The sequence below is a fragment of the Lates calcarifer genome, linkage group LG24 (assembly GCF_001640805.2).
Source record: "Lates calcarifer isolate ASB-BC8 linkage group LG24, TLL_Latcal_v3, whole genome shotgun sequence".
NCBI lineage: Eukaryota > Metazoa > Chordata > Actinopteri > Centropomidae > Lates > Lates calcarifer.
The window spans coordinates 6,843,736-6,864,977 of NC_066856.1; the positions used below are offsets into that span (position 1 = coordinate 6,843,736).

The window sequence follows — 21,242 nt, forward strand, 5'->3', positions numbered from 1 at the left end:
TTCATCTCTCTCTCTCTCTCTCTCCATATATATATATATATATATATATATATATATATAATATATATATATATATATATATATATATATATAAGACAAACAATTTGAGCAGTATCAGAAATACTGACCCACAGCTTCAGTGTATTGATTAATGTGCTGTGATCTATTGTGTCAAAGGCAGCACTTAAAGTGAAATATTAAAAGTGAGCTCAAGTTGTAGCACTGAGTATCTGTCAGAATCTGTGCCTCTGACTGTTTTATATTAGGCACAGAATTTGAAACAGATTATGACTAAATCTATGTGAGAACTTAAGCCAATTAAAAAAATTAAAATTTCACTTAAAACAATGCAAACATAAGTTGCATGTATTTTAGAATCAAATTCCCTTTGATGTCCAAATAAAGAAAACTTTAATGAACTCATGTTCATGTGCAAAGTGATTATGAAAGAAAAAAAAAATCATAAGTGACAGAGGTAGGTAGACAATTTGAGCAAAGGCAAACAAAAGATATATGCACCACACTAAACACAGACACACACACACTATCCACAAAGGTCAAATCCTGGAGAAGATTGGTTTTTCTCTGTATTGAATAATAAAGGGAACTGTCCTCTCAAAAAGGACATTCTCTAGGTTAAACAAACAGGGTGAGCTGATTACACTGAGACTAACAATACCAGTGATCAACATGATGTCAATTTGGACACCTCTCTATTTCACATACCAAAATTGAGTCTGGCAACAGGGACCCTCCCTGCTCTCTCTAATCAGCTCAAAACATGATTTAGATGTGTTAACCAGACCAGAACGATGAAATATGAAAAGCCAGTATATTGACACTGACTGTTCCACAAAGAGTTACATGAAGGTAGGCTTGCTGTGTGGTTTCTGACACTGTCTGACTGGCACTTGTGTTCATGTCTGGTCCACTTAAAACAAATTCTATTGCATCTGGCTGTTTGGTTTGTTTGGACTGGTATGAAAGACCAAACTGCCTGTTTCCATGTGAGAAACCAATTACTTTGTATTATATGTACAGTGTATTTATGTACACTCAGGCTTTCTCCGACTTTCTCCACATTTTATAATGTTCCAGCCCTGAGCTAAAAAATCTAATCAACCTACAGTCAATACTACATGATGACAAAATGAAAACAGATTTTTTTGCAAATTAATTGAAAAAATGTTCTTGCTTGTACCATGCTGCACAATATACAGTATGTGTCAAAGTAGAGGATACCATGGAGGAGGACATTTTGCCAGAAGACCATGATCCTCCAGAACCACAGGAGCATGTGGACATGAAAACAGCACCACCTCAGCTGCTAATCACGCTCAGAGACCACAAGCATGTGGTGTGTAAACTGTAATAAGTTTTTTTATCTGTGCATTTAATTTCTTTGATTTTCAACTTCCATTGTGTAATGTGAAGTAAATCAAAAGGGAACAAGCTTTCAGTCTTCTCTCTTCTTTTAAAACAAATGCAGCAAAAACTGGTGATTACAATGAACATCCAAGGTCACCTCTGTATTAAAAAAACAAAACAAAACAAAACAATACATGGCTTACAAAAACATAAAAGTAAGTCAATGATTTTTTTTTTCAACAATTTACATTTTTTGTTCTGTGTATTCCAGCCATGTCAGAAGTACAGTGAATACATCACGATTTTGTTGTGCAATGAAAGCTTCTAGCCACTGGATGGCAGTGTCTCAATATCAGCCATTTCCTACAGCGGTTTTTTTTAGTCAGTGATGGGGTTGGGTTTAAAAAGTAAATAATCCCCAAGTGTGCAAGAAGTAAAAGTTGTTGCAGAAGGAAGGCAATTTAATGAGAGCTGGGAAAGCGAATGCATGTTTGTGCTTAATGGAGACAAGCTGGTATGTCTTCTTTGCAACGAGACAGCGGCAGTGTTCAAGGAATACAATTTACGTGGGCACTTAGACACCAAGCACGGAGCTAAGTATGCTAACCTTAGCCACCGAGAAAAACAACAAAAGATCCAAGAATTAAAAAGCAGCCTGCAGTCTCAGCAGAACATTTTCAAGTGGTGTGAAGGCAGACTCATCGGTCGCCATGCATGGGACGACAAGTGAGAGGGACATCTTCAGTGAAGTGGAGTCTGTAAGTAAAATGAAACGACCCTTGGAGAAGTTGGTGGGGCTTATTATTGATGGCGTGCCTGCCACGTGTAGTGAGAGGCCTGACTTGGTTGGACTGGTGAAAGAGAAAATGCATAAAAGCAACTGGCACACACCCCTGATAACTTACCTTTTAAAGCTAGTTATTATTAAAACTAGTAATAATTGATTGCAGAGGCAGTTATGTCAGTGATGAGAGAGTAGATACATTTATATAGTCTTACAGTTACAACTGGCCCTTAGGGGTCAACCACAATGCTGATGTGGCCCGGGATGAAATTGAGTTTGACACCCCTGGTGTATCCCTAGGAACATCCAGTGTTTCACAGTGTCCTCTTTTTTTTTTTTTTTTTTTACAGGACACTTGACCTGATGAGGCTTGGCTTGGATGGCTACATGAAGCTTTGCAGGATGAGTTGGCTGCAGATGGTGGTACCAGTGGTTCTGGTGGAGCTCTGGTAGAGTGTTCTGCTGTGGAGGGACCAGAACTGCAGTGTCCTTGATTAGAATAACAGTTTGAGGTATGTCCCCTCACATTGGCTATGAGGTTTATTGGTAGCATGCTATGTTTGTTTCCCATGGCACAGTGTATGGCAGGAAAGAATTTCCAGCTTGCAGCTGTTGTTTCTCCACCGTCTGTTCCCATGCTGGTTTTTGAAGGATGAGATCCTATTGAAGCATTAAAAAGGAGGTGGGAACAAATTATGAGCAACCCCTTTGAGATGCTATTAATGAAACACCTTTTTAACACCAGTGACATTCAGCAACCACCCCAATTGAACTGCAAGTCTGAGAGAGCCCAAGTCATCAGGCATACATTGAACAGGATATCAGTAAATAGCTACACAATGAAACAAAATGCAATTCTACCAAAATGTCTCTTTAATTTTCTTGTGATAAGCACTGTGAGAATTCACTTTAAAACACTCAGCTGAGGAATGTTCCACTCCTGTGAAAAGGTGGTCATATTCCTTACACAAGCTGATGAACCTTAGTGTGTGTCTGCTCCTCATACAGATACCCAATCAGTATGGGAGAAAACATGATTGATGGACAGCTGCAGCTGTAGTAGCAGTGTCTCTTGCATGTATCCACATTTCAGTGAGGGCTAATGTGTAAAAATGTGACTGGCGAGCAAAGACTAGCTTTACTGACACTGAACTGGCAGTTCCGCAGAACAACCAAGATCAACTGCAATCTTTAGGCACTCCATTGCTTGTTCTGGTATGATTAGCTTTTACTCTGCTACTGGTAAGATCAGAAGATGGTCATATCACTGCACTATTTCACTATCATCTGGCATAAGACTGCTGTGAAATGTTTTTTGAATATTCTTTATTAACAGAAGAGGTGGTGGTGACATCTAATCCTTTCATCACATGAGATTATCAAGTCAAAATTTCCCAATGTTGGACCATGACAAAGTATTTTGATAATTAATGGCTGGAAAAAACAAAATAGGATTTTGAAATGCAACAGAGACATGTCCCCACATCCTCTGAAAAATATAATGCCAAAGCCAGCTGCTTGTTAACTAAAGGCTAATGTTTATCATGATCTGAAATTCAGTTGCTTGCTTGAGTAAAATGCTGCTTCTTTTAACCCACTACACTACCCACACACAAAGGAACAAGTCACTAGGACATTCAGCTCAGTATCTATGGCTCTACTAGGGATCCATTTGCTTCCTCAATAAATGTCACTGTGCTGGGATTTGAGGAGCCAAGGTGAGTGATTGCAAGGAAAAGAAAGGGGAGGGGAAATAAAGCACATTGTGGCACCCCCACCCAATTCCCTCCTTTATTCCTTTATAAGAAAAGTATTCTACTTAACTCTTAATGGCTGATAGATATTTGATATTTCTCTTCTGCCTGGTGTAGAGGCAGAGAGAAAAGAAAGATAAGGCTAGAGGAAAGAAGGAAACATATAGAAGGAGGAGAGGGATATATACAGTAGCAGTTGGTCTGTCTTTGTAATGATAGAGGTTTTACATTAATGTCAGAAAACCACAGTTTCTTCTGGCTTACTTATTCTTATCTTTCCCTTCTGTCTCTCTTGTGTCTTCTTTTCTCATCTCTTCCACCCACTTACTACTCTTTTTTTCCTCCTTTCTTTCACAGCTTTCTCTCTATCTGCACATTGTGGTCTCTGGGGTACAATAAATGTCACACTGCATCATTTACCCTGACCGGCGGCCAACTCCAAAGCCAGACGACTCGGAGATGGCTCGTAAGAGGCCATCCATCCTACCTAGGCCATCACTGTTTTCATTGTGGTTTCCCTATCCACTGCATTCCCTGATTCTTTCCTCTATTCCATGTTGCTTACTTCATTTTATTTTTATCTGTTGGCTTTTTGTTGTTGATGCGCTCTCCATGTCTCTCTCCCTACACTAGCTTATTACCACATATTTCTTTCATTTTTACCTGTTTCAGTGTCAGCTATACATTGTTAGCATTTAAAGTGTTGGTATCCCTTCTAAGCATTTTTGTCTGGAGGGTTTACTCTGCACCTGTGGGCAGGAGGTGAGGGTAAAGGTAATATTTCTTGCAAGTGTGAGGGACTTAATGGATGAATCACCAGGAAAGGTGGAAGAGATACTCCTGGGGCTCTGGGGTGATAGTTACGAAATGAATGAGGATGCCTTTGGCTTTGAAATTGCCTTTCATATATCACCATCTATCATTTAGGTTGGTTGATACTTTGCCTTACTGCCTGCGTAAAGAGCAACTACAACAAGACCAAAATGTCTAAAATTAGTGGCCCCTTGAGGCTGCAATGTTCTTTTCTTCCAACATTATAAAAAATGATGGACAAAATGAACAAAAAACGAATGATTTTGCTAGTAGAGCCTGATGAGTAGTGGGTCTAAAAACATAAATTTTCTCCTAATGATGATGCTTTAACGTGTTCCTTAAACCATTTGCAAGGGAAGACCAATAGTTAGATCATTGTGAATGTGCTGATCAGTGGACTTGGCTTGATGAAAAACTGCACACACTACATTATCAGGGTTAAAAGTGTGTGTGTATGTGTGTGTGTGTGTGTGTGTTATATTCTACAAGCAAAGAATAGTGGGAGGGAGTACTGAGTGTCAGAGTCACAATCCGGGATGAAATAATTAGCGTCCAATGAATACATTAGGGATGAAGCCTGGAATGAACTGGCTAGAAAAGGCTAGCCTGATAGCTGGAAAGCACAGATGCTCTGATCACGGCAGCAGAAGACAGCCTGAAGACCAGATCCAGCAGAGGCTGGGGTGTACTACAACAGACAGAACCCAAGGTGAAGGCTGTGCAAAGATGCCCTGGTGAGGAGTTGTCTTCACAGGGTAGCTGGTCTCATCACTAGGGATAGAGTAAAGAGCTTGGACAGCTGGTCCTTCATTGTTGAAAGGAGCCAGCTGAGGTGGTATGGGCATCTGATCAAGATGCCTCCTGGGGACCCTTCTTGGGAGGTTTTCTGGACGTATCCAACTAGTAGCAGACCCCGAGGTAGACTCAGAACACAGTGGAGAGCCTGTATATCTCATCTATATCTCATCCTCCCCTAGGAGGAGCTGGAAAAGTGGATGGATAGAATAGATGGACTCCCCATGTTCTGGCTATGTCTGTAGGGCCCTCCAGGGGTTTAGGACTTTCTAGCACAGACACAGGACTACAATGCTTCCTCATGCAGTCATGGATTTTCACTTCACAAAATGTGTGGGAATACAATACTGTAAATGTAACATGAAGTCAAAAAGGGGGCTAGTGACTAGAAAAGGAGCACTTGAAGAAATCATACAGGAATTTTTGCAGCTGAGGAACTATAGTGATTAATGCTTGCCACCGTGATGACCCCATGACGCCTTCCTCTCTGTTTGGTTCTCTGTGTTTGTTGTTCCTTCCTCTTCCTCTTTAGGAGGAAGTGTTGTCTCCTGACAATACTGTTGTGTCAGGAGACAACACCTGAACTCATGTCCTGATTGCTATAAAAGAGGACTGGAGCAATCAGTTCTCTCTCTCTCTGTCTCTCCCTCCCTCTCTTACCGTCACGCAGGACCTTTGGGTTGGGTTTTTGTTTTGGGGGTTTGTTAGACTTATTTTCTTATATTCTGTGCTACTTTGTTTGTGAAATCATTCACTAGTGTAAATTGTGGTGGGAGATTCACACAAATATTTGGATTTTGGTCCTGGGAGAGGGAGAGGGTTTGGTCAGTCCCTGGTAGTTAATTTTTTTTTGTGCAGTGCTGACTTTAAATGAATAGCTTTGGTTTTGATTCTGGAGTTTCCCCCTGCTAGGCTTCAGACAGCGGGTTGTGTTTAGGGAGTCCATTGTTTCACCACAGTGTGGTGGTGACATGGGTAGAGCATTCTGCTCGGAAACACTCGTGGGCTTCTGGGGGTCGCTGGTTTAACCTATCCCATGTACCGGTCATCAATATGGATTATGGAATATGGATTAATGCAGGAAACACATTGGACTCTCTAAGTCTGCTTCCTGTTTTGTTGTCCTTGTTTTGTTTTTTTACTTCCTTACTTCCTCAGTAAATCCCCATGTATTATTTATTCTTTGTTTTACACAAATGTTGGGATAAAAAGATAATAAAGTGAAATGTAAAGTTGAATGGGAAAATATATAAAAAGTCAGTGACAAAACTACAATGTGATGCTATGACATGGCAAGCACATTTGTGATGGACTACCATCAACATAGTAAATAATCATGTACAGTAAATATAGGATCAAATATGAGAGCTGATTGCTGAATCTTGTTTAAGAACTGTTTAGACCCATGTAACCCACTTGGGTACCCAGTCACCCTCCTGTCTGCTCATCCTCGCTGCTCTCCCTTTCCTCCATCTGTCAACCAGCTGACGGGGGCTTGACCATGTTGGATGAGTACAGTATCCAAGTGTGACAACCATTTATGTGTGATTAATGGGCGAGCCATCCTCACACATGGGAAACTAGAAGTCAAAATGACATCAAAATCCATGCAAATCATAGCAATTAGTCTATGATGTCTATTCATTTATATCCTGATGGGAGTCCAGGGATCCTGATCGCCCAAATAGAAACACAAATCCTGGCTAACTCCTTGAAGTTTATATGTGGTGGTTTTGTTGTAGTCATTGTGATGCTTTGCTTTCTACTGTAACACACCTAAAACTCCACTTATCACAATTTCTATATAATAATAATTCAAATGACTGGTGGGCGGTATTGTTACCTGTTGGCTATTGTGTTGGTTAATTAGTTAGTCACTTTGGTTACAGGCTGCATTGCAGTTCGTTTTCAGTTTGCTCCTATTGTAAATAAAACCCTTTTGGTTAGGCTAACAGGATCGAGTAGAGACTCAACACCAGAGGCAAGACCTGATGGAAGATGAAGGTATAAAGCACAAAGCCAAGTTGAAATACCTGAGGAGGGGCAGATGTTTGCGCTTGGTGATGAAGACAACCACTGATCATGGATTTGAAGCCCATCAATTTATCTGATGGGAGGGGATGGGGTGTTTTCATTTCCACAGAGTGGAGCATCATACTGAGAGCATCAAAGTGAATGGAGTGTCCAATCATTTTCTCACCTGACAAGGGGACGCTGAGCGACTGAAACAGTGTGACAAGTTTTGACAGCTTGGATTTGGAGAGGTTGATAAGTAGGAAATCATTTAGAAGATGGAGGACAAATGGAAGGTGGTTCTCCTTAAGCACTATCCAGCACAGAGCTTCTGAAAGATTGAAGTTGAAAATGTGAGGACTGCTCTAGCTCTTAGCTCTGAACACAGCACTGGATGGATGGATTGGCATGACTTTAATGTGTCTGATATGTCTGTTTTGCAAGCTAGGCACAGTGTGCAGCACTGTGATCAGTTGATGGTGTCATCAATGGATGTACAGTGAAGAAAATTGAGGTGCCATGTGAGAATTAGCTCCATTTCCCTGAAAAAAATGACATTTGTAATAACATAAAATAATAAAGTTTAGGACAGCGATGATCAAATGGCAGGTCAAATTCTGCCTGTAGTGCACAAACAACACAGACAGCAATCACAGCAAACTTAAACAAAGGGTGAATGCACTGTTGTACAAAGGGAGGGGGAGCACTCGCTCAGCAGGTGCTCCTTAAGGGCTATTGGCAAGGTCCCATAGTAAAAGAGATAAAAACAGGGTTAAAATGTGTGGAGGTGATTAATTAAAAAAGAAAAAAAAACTAAATCAAAACATAGAAACAACTGATCAAAGAAAACTGTCTATTCACTAAAACACACTGCAAAAATAAAACCCAGGCATTGGCTTAAAAACAATAATACATAAATAAAGCTGATTTGCGTGAAGCACAATAAAATAAATATGTCATTTACATGATAAACAGATACTTAGAACACAAGGTTAAAGCAATGCAACATACCTCCTGTGCCTGTGGACAGGGGTGCATTCAAGAGTAGCTGAAGCTGACATTAACCTAGCTGATGCAAGGTTGATGTCAAGTCCATTTGGGATTTAAGTAATAGAAGCAAAGATAGAGAACTTAGTTACTACAGCTGTTAAGTTAAACTGGCATTTTTCAAAAAGAACAGTTCTTATGATGGTGTGGATTTAAAGTGTGTTTGTCAGCATAAAACTAAATTGTGAAATTGAGTTTGTGTTCATTATACAGAAGTCCTTTAGTGGTTGTTAACCAGTGGAGCTGGATCCAGCAGGTTTCCCGCAGCTCTGCTCTGATCCATCACTCAACTCTCAACAAGCTCATTAATCCTGACAGGACATGAGCTCAGTTGAGGAGGGCAGGAAGACAGGGACTGGATCATCAGATGGATGAAGTTCTACTATGAGCCAGTGACTGCCTCTGTGTTCACAGCAGCATGGTTGATGCCATAAGTATTTTGTAAGCGTGTGAGTTCCGAAGTGACAGTAGTGCTGTACTGGACACTGAGGTGGCTAAATATCCTTATATCAGTTTGTTCTATTTGGTAACATTAGATTTTGCTTGCATGGGTACACATTTCCAGTGGTGTATGCATGCTGTGACAATTTGATGAAGGTCTGTCTCTTATGAATTAGATTCATATGTAAGTTTTCTGCATCAGTGATTTATGTTCAGTGACAGCCTTTACTGCCAGTGGAGGATTGGTGTGATAGCTGTGACATTCATAAGGAGCAGTGAAATGTGACTGGAATGTGAATGATCATATAAAATGTGTGCCTTTAGGAGTGGTGTCCGGGGTTTTTGTCCTGTCTTATACTATTTGTCATCATTTTTCTGAATAAGCCACAGCCATGATCTTTTCTCTTTTAGGCTATTCGGGCTATATTAGTCTGGAAAGCTGTCTGTACAGGCTTGTTCTCAACCTCTGTTGACAATGAACAAGATGACCAGGTTGATCTCAGCAGAGTCCTCCATAATCGCGGCAAAGCTTCACTCAGAATTGTAGTCTGTCAGGGCAATTCAGCAGTCCTACCTGCTATCTGATCTGACTAAATGGTTATAATTTGTTAGTTCTTCCCTTCACCTCCCAGCAAGAAGGTTCTGGGTTTGAACCCCGATCTCCCTGCTTCTTCTGTGGGGATGACTCCAGCTTTCTCCCACAGTCCAAAGAAATGCAGGTTAAGTAAAACTGGTGACTGTTAATTACCCATAAGCAAGAATGAGCATGTGAATGGTTGTATGTCGGCCCTGTGATAGACCAATGACTTGTTCAGGAGAGAGGCAGAGTACAGCCTCTCACCTAATGTCAGCTGGGATTGGCTTCAGCCCCCTGCGACCCTGAAAGGGTAAGTGGTATAGCTAATGGATGGATGGATATTAGACTGCAATAATTTATTATAACTGATGGAATTATCTTTCATCCACTAAAATTTGAGTGTAAAACTGCAGCTACAAGTGAAAACTAAACCTACCATTCCTACACTGTTCCTCTCTGGTTATATCCCTTGGAATTTTCAAGACAGTTGCCTGCTTTATTCACACAATATGATGTGGAGTTTGGCTAGTATATAGATTATCCAAGCAGGGAATCTTACTATGTTTTAAAGGTCAAACTTAACAAATGCAATATGCCACATAAAAAGTGTATGTGAAAACATACATATAGATGTGTGTGTATATATATATAGATGTATGTTTCCAACAATGACAGTTACTCCACAAATTCAAAGTGATTCTTAGAACGATCAACTGGCACATTTTCATTTCCTCATTATTTTGATTAGTTTTGAGCTTTGGAAAGTGATTGTATAAAATCCAGTTCAATCACAAAAAACAATCTTCCATTTTGCCATTACTTTACCGCATGCCTCATTTGATGATAGCAGATTGGCCAAATGAATCACAGACAGAGCACCTGCTCAGGGTAATGGTATTTATCCTCATTAGGATGCTCAGTACCTCCTTATTCTCACCTGCTTAACATATCCAATCATTCTTTCATTTGGCCAGTGAGTGATACCACCTTTTCAAGGTCTGTTGAAGCTTTAATGAAATACCTGTCTTACTCAATCTCTCTCTCTTACACAGATTATTTCATTTAGTGTGGTCAGTAATAGCCAGGGAGGTAATAATTACATTCAAATATTAATCTCTGATGCTGGGACAGAGTGATGAATCAAAATCCTTCACTTGTTCTCTTTCCAAAGTCCCTCCTATTTGATTACCTTCTCATATCTCCTGCTCACCCCTTTGTGACCCAGCAGATTACAATGACAAATTATTGTTACTCCCCTTCACATGAAAAAGGGGTGGACATGAGGCAGGGCTTTGAACAACAATGTCCAGAGGTTGTGGAAATGAATGAAAGGAGGTGACGACTGAAACATACTAACAAGACATTGTGTGTGTGCATGTGTGTCAGAGGTGGATGTGTAACAAAAGAAAGGAAAACATGTATATATGTGTTCTCTAACCATCTCTAATAATGATGATAATTATAATAATAAGAAGAAGAATGGGAGGATATGGGAGAGAGAAAGAGAAGCTAAAAGCTAACAGATGTTTGACAAGAGTGTGATGAGAAAGACGCTAATGAGCCTCTATAAAAGCAAAAGCAGTGTAAAGCAAATATCCAACATCTCCATAATAACTTACAATAAATGCTTTGAAACCACATAGGAGCAAGAGCAAGATGTCCAAAGCTGGGAGTGTACCCTTTTTAAATAAGTAACTGCAATTATGTTTGGTGTTACAGTACAAATGCTCAGAGATGTATTTCTTGTGAAGGAACAAGACATAACTATGTTGTTGAGATGTAATCTGTGAAGGTGGGTTCTTCACCTGCAATGGAAAATATGTAGAGGCCCTGCTGTCTTGACTTCAGTGGGAAGTTAATGCTATTACGGTGGAGATAGAACGGAGAAGATGAGCGATGGCTAAGAGGCAGAGGAATGCAGTGGATAGGTATCTTATAATTTAGAGCCATCCACGAATCTAAACTGTCAGGAAGGACATGATTTGGTGATGGCCATAACATGAAACTGAGTGTTATCCAGGAGACTCTTATTGAAATTTTGAAACCCATTCTGCAATTACTGTAGCCAGCCAGCCTGTCTGTTGGCAAAGCTTTAGAAAGTTCAGCACCTCCAAGCTTTAGCTAATAGGCATAAAAAAAACCATGCCTGAAAAATAGCTTCCATTTCCTTAATTTCAGTACATTCTTATGCTTGTTATGTCTACAAAACACAGTTGTGTAATGATAGATATTTAGAGACTGTGGATGTGTGACAGCCATTTTATCACAGCTACTTTTGTGAACATGCATGCTTGTGTATATTTGTTGGGGCCTCCTCTGTTTTTGAGATTTTTTTTATGTGTGTTTCCTGCTCCTTCAACCAGCCAATATTCTTGTCTCTCCATATCCAACAAGTCAATGTCTATTCACTGTTCCAGGGCTGATTTATGGCCTGCTATTGTTGTTGCTCTCTGATATTGTTGAATACTGCAGACTGTGATTGCCTCTTCAGACCCCTTGCCACTCCATACCCTGTACTGTCACCGAAGGGCCCCCCTGAGGACCTTACATACACTCTAATTGGTTTGGGAAGGATTTGGCAGCCTTTGAACTAAAGAGAGACAGAGAGGAAAGTGAAGACTGAGGCAGAGAGATGGAGAGAAGGAGAAAGAGCAAGAAAAGGGGGGAGAGGTGGAGACAGTGTTTGTGTGGATGGGTGTGTATTTTCTTGGCAGTTCTTTGTCCTCATCCCTGTTGTGTAAAAAAAACAAAAAAACATGAAGCAATAAAAGTGACATATTAAAACAGCACGCAGTTTACTCTTGAATAAACAATATTGACATGCGCAGTAATGCACATCGCATGCAAAGTAGCCCTCAAATTGGACATATCAGGGAGGAGTGAAATGCATTCACATGTGGACACAGAGGGGGCAGATAAAACGTGTCAGCCAGACAGAAAACTGTCAATTAAAAATGATCTCTGAAAGCCAAAGCTATTTTGAAGTCAGACTTACTACTGCCCTCTCCCAATGTAAGTCTGATGAGGAGAGTTAGTTTGGAGACACAAATCTCTGTTTTATCATTGGAACTTTTTAACATAATATAAGGTAACAATTAGCACATTCTGGGAAAATTAGTCGAGTTCAGCTGGTGGAGACAGTCTTTCGTAACATCTAAGGATATCTAAATGTGAAAGCGATTTCATAGACACAGGAGCGAACAGACATTTTGAGGGACAAGACTGGTGAAATGCCACACAGTCATACTTTCTCTAGGTGTGTATCAGGCAGCTTCAGTGAATTATTCAGATTGATCCGGTGCCGAAATTATACTGGACGTCCAGCTTCCCAGTGTGGGTCCTTGGAACGTAACTTCATTTTGAACAGACACTGCACGGGCTAAGAATTTTTTCCATTTCTGTTGAGTCTTGCATTCCAAGTGCACATCAACACTAAATGAGAACCTGAGTGCATCTGGGATGCAACTACATCTCAGTCACCCCAAAAGATAGCAGTGGCTAATTGTGATTGGTTCAATCAGGTGTGATGCAGTGTATTTTTCAGGTTAGCACTGACCATGATCATTCTCCAAAAATGTGTCCACAAAACAAGACAAGTGCAATAACAGTGAGGAGCAGCCCACATGAGCCATAGTGAGCATGCAACAGGCTGCGTATACCCCACTCTTCACCAACATACTGTAACTAACCCGCTGTATGTAGAAAACTATAGTCCATGGCATGATGGAAAAAGGCCAATTATCAGCTGAATTCTTTGTTAAACTAATGTGAGTTTGTTTGACTGTACTTTAAGTATTCTCCCACAAAGACACAAGAATTAAGGATGAATCAAACAGAAGGCAATAAGCACAGTGCTCTATGTAGTAATCATTTGCTAGCTGCTAGAATGATTTAAAATGCAGGATACAGTACATATGTCATTGTGCATTGTGCAACATACTGTATAATTGTAGCCTTGCAGCCGTAGTGCAGTTTGTCTAGGATGTTACAGGTGCCTGCCAGTCAGTTGCTTGGCCTTGAGAAAAGAGACACCAAAATCTACTGTTCTCTAGTCACAGTGTGAGGCGGGGCAGGTCGTAGTGATGGATGGCAAAGCCCAGCTGAGCATATTGCTCCCTTAATAAAAGCTGCCCTGCAATCTACACGCAGCTAACGGTGTATTTTTTTCTCTGTGGCTCCCTCCGCCCTCCTCACTCCACCATCATTTTTAAGAGCTAAAACTGGTTTAGGTGTCAGAAAGAATGATACCCCTCGTCAGACTGCGACTCACCTCAGAGTGGTATCCAAAGCTATATTCACACCAAGTGGCTCTCTATTGGCGTGTGCTGTTTTCTTTTTTGCTCTTGTTTTTACCAAGGGCCCAGAACAAACAAGAAAGACAGAGGACATCATCAAAATTTCACCAGCTGCCTTAAAATCCCAAATGATGTTTCAGGCTTTAGTCGGCTGATAGTGGAACAGACAGAGCTGCAGTGCTGCCTGGAAAATAAAATGTGGAGATTTGAGCTTGATTTGATTGTTAATGATCTGACACAATCTGTAGCTGATTTCAGAGCAGCAAGGTCTAAAGCTCAAAAGTGCAGGAGTGCCACATATTGTATTGATAGCCCTTATTTTCCATCATGCTCAGGGCTGAATTAATTAGCTTGAGAGAACGTTTGCAGAAAGTACTTTTTTGTGGGCACTATGTAGCACGTCAGATATTCAAATAAAATGGCAGACAGTAAATATAGTGCACTAGAAAGTATAGCAAATAAGGCGTGATTTTGGACACAGCCCTAAATATTGGTGTTTCTGCCTGTAATGTGTGATATGTATTCTTGGAGGTTATGGTTGAGCCATAAGTTTTGTGGTTGCTGCTTTTCTTGTCAACAGCTATGTTTCCTGCTGAGAATTTTTTGCCCTGTGTTGTTTGTCATCATATGCTGTCTGCTACAGTATACATGCATTGCTGGATCATGACTAAGATTTTATTTATTTATTTTTTTTTTATTGAACCCCATTCATGAAATGCTTATCAGATAGAAATGATTCCACTCCTAAGAGAGGAATTAACAAAATGTTGATAAAATAATGAATTTTGTTGAGACTATTGAGAAGAAATCATCATGATTTTTGTTGTTTAATGATCACTATTTATTTTACACAATAAGAGTTCAATACAATAGATGAATATTGCAGGGCTGTCATATAGAGACAAATAACCACTCACACTCAAATTCACAGCTACGGGCAATTCAGAGTCACCAATTAACCTAAGCTGCATGTCTTTGGACTGTGAGAGGAAGCTGGAGTACTTAGAGAGGTACAGGGAGAACATGTGAACTCCACACAGAAAAACCCCTGGGATTTGAAACCAGAACCGTCTTGCTGTGAAGCGACAGTGCTAACCACTGCAACTGTGGTCCTCAATACAGGCTATTTGGGCAGGTTTTGTGTCATAGATGTGTAATAGGTTTAAGGTGGTTTAGCTTGAAAAGATCTGCTGTGATCTACTGCAGTACATATATCAGCCAATGATAAGTACAATCATGAATTTGTTGAGCTTGTTTTGAAATCTCTACACATGTTGCCGTTGTAAGACTGCACTGTAATATAGAATTACTGAATTTAATATTATACCAATCAGTGCCTCAGCTGGACTCAAAAACACCAAGAACCAAAACAACGAATTAGTTGTTGAATGAAGTTTTGTTGTTGTTTGATGAAATGTGATTTTCTTGTATTGCTGTGATAATAGGATAATCACTTTTCACTGGGTATGATATGAAAAAAACAGTTTTTTTATATGATTTGCATAAACAAAATATGAGAATTCAACATTCAGACTAAATTGAATAATGTTTCGATTTATTCATTATGTGTTTATTGCACAAGGAGAACATAAAATGAATCCCAAAATACAACAGCAGCAAGCAGATAATATCATGCTATTATGATTTGAATACAGCCTGCAAATGAATGTTTTTTCTAGCCATTCAAAAAAAAGAAGAAAATCCAAACTTCTAAATTGTCTTGATATTCTGTGATGGTCTCTGGTCATCCATAATATTCAGTCAGTAGATAGTGCAGTTAGCAGAAGAGCGCTGGGTACACTGGAAGTCACTGGTGACTTCTCTATAACCCCTTGCCTCGGTTAGACCACTTCCTGTTCAATAAAATGACAGGAAGAACAGTTATGATGAGCAGCTGTCCACAGATGAAGACGACAACTGGTACAACTGTACAAGAATGGGCCAACTATGTCTCCAAGAAGTCACACAAAGACAGCTAAACTGCAACAACAAATACATTCTGCATAGGAAATGTAATCAATGGCTGGATTATGTTCAGAGGAAACACATTTTTGCCCAATCTGCAGCTAGGTTTATGCAACTAGGCTTAGCTTTTGCTGCATTGCAGTGGGACAAGATCAAGCAGCACATGACATTGGTCAATCAAATGTGCAATTGCATATTTGTATGCAATGTAACAGTGTAATTCTACTCTTTGTGATGATCAATAGAGGATGATGGGCCTGTAAACATAATAATTGACAGTTAATTGCTATCCAGAATTTTGGCTTCATGCTTCATGCATTGCCAAATATACCTTCCTTGATTGTATTTCATCATCTCACTGGTAACTGAGGCAACAGACCCTCACCAATACAGCCTCTAGTGTTCTGTGCTAATTTTGGTCTGGAAACCAGCTAAATGGCTGACACGGCTCTCGCTGTCCATTCCATCAGGCTCAAGGACAAGCTAATCAGTAATCTGAATGGTTAGTAAAAGGCTGTCAGTGGTTTCATCAACACACTATAGTCCGGTCTTACCCTCCATGAGGTTGTAGAGGTTGCAGTAGTTGGTGCCATGGTCTTTAATGGCATGCCAGTTCTCAGAGATGGACATGGCCTAGAGACGGAGTTACAATTGTATTACAAAAATAACAAAGCACAGAATCAGACATGGACTGAGAGAGACAGTAACTGGAACAAGGACATGTACATCATGAAAGGAAATACTTAACAGTGAGAAGGTGTACAGTGGTATTATGGCACTTACATAAAAAACTATAGATGCCTGGTACCACATTCAAAAAAGCTGTGTATAGTACGTTTGTATGTATTTGAATTAGAATTTAATGCTAGTTGTGCTTGCACATGGTATGTTATATTAGTGTGGTATAATATATTGTTGTTTCTGGTAGAAACAGACAGATAATGAATTAAAGGAGGGTGAAAACCTACTGAAACGTGACAGCAAGTGAAGAAGTGATAGGAGACCAGGCGGAAGTTGATGTCATCCACATACTTCTTAAAAGGAGTGGTGTGCTTGGCTGCTATGAAGTGGACAGAGGCAGACTGCAGCTGTAGAGAGACCAAACCATTTTTGATAAAAAGCCATGACATTTAACAACTTACTTTCTTCTTTTAATTATGGCAATTAAAACATTAAACTATATTTTTATATATTGTATTTAAAATAAATAAAATAAATGTGAAACTAAACTTAAATAAAAAATGATACAATCAGATTTCAAGCACTGTAAGGGAGAATTTTAAGATGATCAAAATACTGGATCACAGCATTTTTTCTTTACCATTCTAAAAGTAACTTAAATTATCCTAAAAAAAAAAAACAAAAACAAAAAAAACAAACAAAGGAAAGCAATAAAATGTTCATATGGGAATATAACCATGAACGGGTTGATTGTCTGCACTGCAAGACTCATGTACTCTGATAAATCAGCTACTCTTAAGTACAGTTTGTTTCTTCAGGTTCCTTATTTGAGTCTTTACATCCAGATCCAAAACAGCCAAATGAGCAGAGGGCTCACTCTTCACCACTCCCAAATTATTCTGTGGTCCAGCCATTAAATCTTACTCCCCATGATGTGTTAGCGGTCCATAGAGCCTTAAAGCATCTGGATCCTAACAAATCCACAGGTCCTGACAAGCTAGATCCTTACTTTCTTAAGGTAGCAGTGGACTTTACAGCAGAAGCTCTGACTTTTAACCTTACCCTTTCAACACTGCGATTCCTAACGTGCAGATCTGCCCATGTTCCCTCTTTGTTGAAAGTCAGGGAGCCCTCAGCTGTTAATAACTACAGGCCAGTCTCCAAATTGTGTTTTATGTGTTCTTGGAAATTTTATTAGTGAACAACTTCAACATCAGTCAGGCTAGAAAGCAACACAGCATGGTGCATGACATTATTGAGGCACTGGAACGCAAAAAATGCTGTCCAGTTCTTTTTATTGATTTGTCCAAGGCTTTTAACATGGTTGACCATGTCACCTTACACACACACACACACACACACACACACACACACACACATACATACACCAACACACAGCCCCTAATCCTCCTATTACCATGGTGACCAGTATGGACACACATCTGTTGCAGTTGTTCTTTCAGCCCCTGGTACTTCTTGATCTTCTCATGGCTCCTTCTCTCTGATGTTACTGTCACCTAGGATTACTGCCCTCTTTTTTTTACTGTCTAGTATCTATATTTGTATTTCAGAAAATTCTGAAAATGTCCATAACTACTTTGCATGTCAACTGCAACACCTCTGCACACCAGACCCTGGTAAAAACAGCAGAAAAGATGATTTGGTTCCTTCCTGTCTTCCTTCTAGGGCATTTACAAAAAACAACCAGGCCATCAACATTTTCAGACGACTCTTACCCCTCCAATGGACTGCTCACCCCACTGCCATCTGAAAAAAAGGCTCATTGGAATATATGTCAGAACCACAAGACTGTCTAACAGCTTTCTCCTCAGAGTGGATTTGATGGAGCTCAGGAGTCCCTGACGACAACCAGGGTAATTTTACAATTATTCCAAGTGTGAGGTGTTGAAGAGTACAGACAACTGTTACAGTTTGACCACTTAAGTCACTTGCTCAAATCAGAGAATGATCACACAGCATATCAGTGTTGACGTTCCTATGTGACTCCTATGAGGATATTCTCAGGCACATTAAATAAATGTGACACACAGATGCACACACACACCTTGTACAGGCACCTCTGTCCTCCCATGGTGCAGCCAGCCATGGTTCTCCACTTCTTAATCTGTGAGACCAGGGATTCATAAACCACTTGACATGGTATTCCAAAGTACCTAGGGGAGAAAGACAAGCACAACCACTGAGGGTCCACGTGAGTCCTCTGGTTGTGTTGAAACTCAAAGATGCGTTATGTAGAAATGATGCCATCTATTGGACATGTTGCAACATTGACTTACCTTTTTTGTGCAAAAAATATTAGTCCATTGCCATTTTCTCTATTTCAATTTATGAACTCAAGCCAAAAGAAAAGCACAGTTAAATAATTTAATCTGACACAGAGTATACGAAAAAGAAAAGAAAAAAAGACTTCTTTTATTTGTAATTTAAGAATATCATGTTCAGAAAAGTGAAACTACAGCTCTTCATTATAACGAATACTGTACTGCTGTGTGAGTTGACTGGACAGTTAAATCAGTTGATAAAATAACAAATTAAATTGAATTGATTACATATTCAACATATTCTCAAATTTATCTAGACAAAAATGTCTGAATATTTGATATATAGTTGATATCACAATGAAAGAAAATGCAATGCTGTCTAATACAAGAGCACATTCAACCATAATGAAGTTTAGAATGTTTGCAATTAGGTTGTTTTTGTTTTTCCCATACTCAGTGTTGCTGCCAAAGTTTGCCTGTTTGTTTGCCAGGAATACACTGCAACAAGGACATGTCTACTTCTCACGTCTACCAACAATTTTAGACATGAGAATTTCCAGAATTTCCTTTAATCCATGTGTGTAGCTGACTTTGAAACTGATTAATTCAAAGTTACTGGTACCCTTTGCTCATCTATTCATAGTCTAGTCAAGGCTCTGAGTGCCTTTTTTCAGGCCACAACTTCCATTTGCATGTAGGAAATATCAAAAATGTAACCGTCGGATTGCCATTAAGTTTGCTGACATACATCCATAAAATGATCCTCTAGTCTTTCCTGTAGTGCCACCCACTGGACAAACTGGCTGTAAGAATAGTGGTATGCATTGCCTTTCTGTTATGTTGTCAACTCCATCACAATAGTAATCACAACTACAGCCATGGAAATAAGAAAAATAATCTAATTTAATGCAGGTCTGACAGTTCACTATAAATTCTACAAACAATGAGTAAATCCTGAAAGTGTCAAATACAGCAGAACTGTGTTGGCAAAGTGCAGCAATGATCACATGCAGGCTCTCACCACCACTAATGAAATAATGTATGATAGAATACTTGCAAAAGCTCACTAGGCTCTGAAGCAAAACCACTGACACACACACACATCAAATGGTCAACATTTTAAGCTTCACAATGGCAGATTTTTTTGTGCAGACTATATACAGTAAATTAAATATCAGAGTTTTTACCATGCAAACCAAACACAACACATGTTCTAACAGTATACGAAGACAAGAAATACGCCATACCATTCTACTTTGCACTGGGCATGGAGAGGTCCGGCACAACAAAGCTCAGAGGCGCCAACTACCAGGAGAACTGCGAGGAACCAGCGGACTGGGTGCATTCTGCTCCAAAAGGCCTCAGCAAAGTTCAGTCTAGACTCAGTATATTCACACTGATAACAGCCCCAGTGACTGAGAGACACTAAAGGAGAGAAAGGCAAAGAAATCACAGGGTAATCATGTGCTTTTCTAAGACGGAAACAGCCTAAATTAAATTTACTTCTGAGGAGCCAAGAATAAAGAGAGTGTGCAAAGATATTTGAGTGAGCAGGAGAGACATCTAGAGGTGGTCTGTGATGGAGCAGAAGAGACACACACTGCTCTCTGCTGCCACACCTGCTGCAACTAATATTATAATTATAGTGACCTGTGCACAGGTAGCATGTAGCTTTTCTTTCAGCCCAAGACAGCATGGACATTTTTGATTGTTTTTGGTTATTTTGTAAATCCTGTTGGCTTGAAACATACTACTTGATGAAAGAAATTCTAAAGTGTAAAAAACATTTACTGCAACATCAGTCATTCAGCCTGTTCCACCCACTCCACTCCCAAAAGAGCGTGCTGCGTGCTGCTTGGTTGCTCAACTTTCTTGACAGTTGTGTCTCGACAAAAGTTGATATGTCACACCTCATCTCCTCAGCAGCTGGAAGAGTAACAGAAATAATGTAGCAGATTGATAGCACAGTTAACCTCCACCCTGTCAGCTCTGGACAAACTGCTGTCTTTCACTCATGGGTGAACACTGATATAAAATGTAAAGTCTATAGTATCTGAATGGGTCTTATCTGTCACAGTGTCTTCTTCCAGTCTTCTTTTATGATAGCTGGTATTATCATGCCAAAAACTACACATTCACATTGTTATTCCAGACAGCAAGTGCTTTCCTTAAGTTTAAGAGACGCTAGCAGAGGATTTCTTTTCCTAGTTCCTGTCTGTATTTGTGCTGCAGCGTTTTGGATCTATTGAAGAGTCTTTGGAGATTTGTTGAGTCTGCTTAATAATAATGAATTGCAATAGTCCAGACTAGTTTTTCTGTGTTGTCATCTGCATAACAATGGATATTATGGAATGTTTCCTAATAACATTGCCCTAAAGGAAGCATATATAAGGTGACAAGAACTGGTCCAAGCACAGAACCTTGTGG

The 21,242-nt window shown here is 39.8% G+C and overlaps 1 protein-coding gene and 1 long non-coding RNA gene across 2 annotated transcripts; one reads left to right on the plus strand and one right to left on the minus strand.

Moving 5' to 3' along the window:
* Positions 1-1,767: 1,767 nt before the first annotated feature.
* On the plus strand, positions 1,768-18,592 carry LOC108898761 (uncharacterized). Its single transcript, XR_001963477.2, has 3 exons — positions 1,768-2,126; positions 2,503-2,664; positions 18,220-18,592. It is a non-coding gene; the product is annotated as an uncharacterized LOC108898761 (long non-coding RNA).
* On the minus strand, positions 15,422-20,281 carry LOC108898760 (uncharacterized). Its single transcript, XM_018698787.2, has 5 exons — positions 20,063-20,281; positions 18,599-18,707; positions 16,821-16,940; positions 16,407-16,485; positions 15,422-15,740 (listed from the first exon to the last, which is right to left on the minus strand). Exons 1-5 carry the CDS (start codon positions 20,158-20,160, stop codon positions 15,649-15,651), a joined length of 498 nt encoding a protein of 165 aa, XP_018554303.2. The 5' UTR covers positions 20,161-20,281; the 3' UTR covers positions 15,422-15,648.
* Between the last annotated feature and the right edge of the window lie 961 nt (positions 20,282-21,242).

Coding starts and splice junctions, on each gene's coding strand:
- LOC108898760 (XM_018698787.2), bottom strand. CDS start 20,160: ATGCACCCAGTCCGCTGGTTCCTCGCAGTTCTCCTGGTAGTTGGCGCC. Junction 16,941..18,598: donor GACAGAGGTGCCTGTACAAG/GTGTGTGTGTGC, acceptor GTCTCTCTACAG/CTGCAGTCTGCCTCTGTCCA. Junction 16,486..16,820: donor TCACTTGCTGTCACGTTTCA/GTAGGTTTTCAC, acceptor CTCCGTCTCTAG/GCCATGTCCATCTCTGAGAA.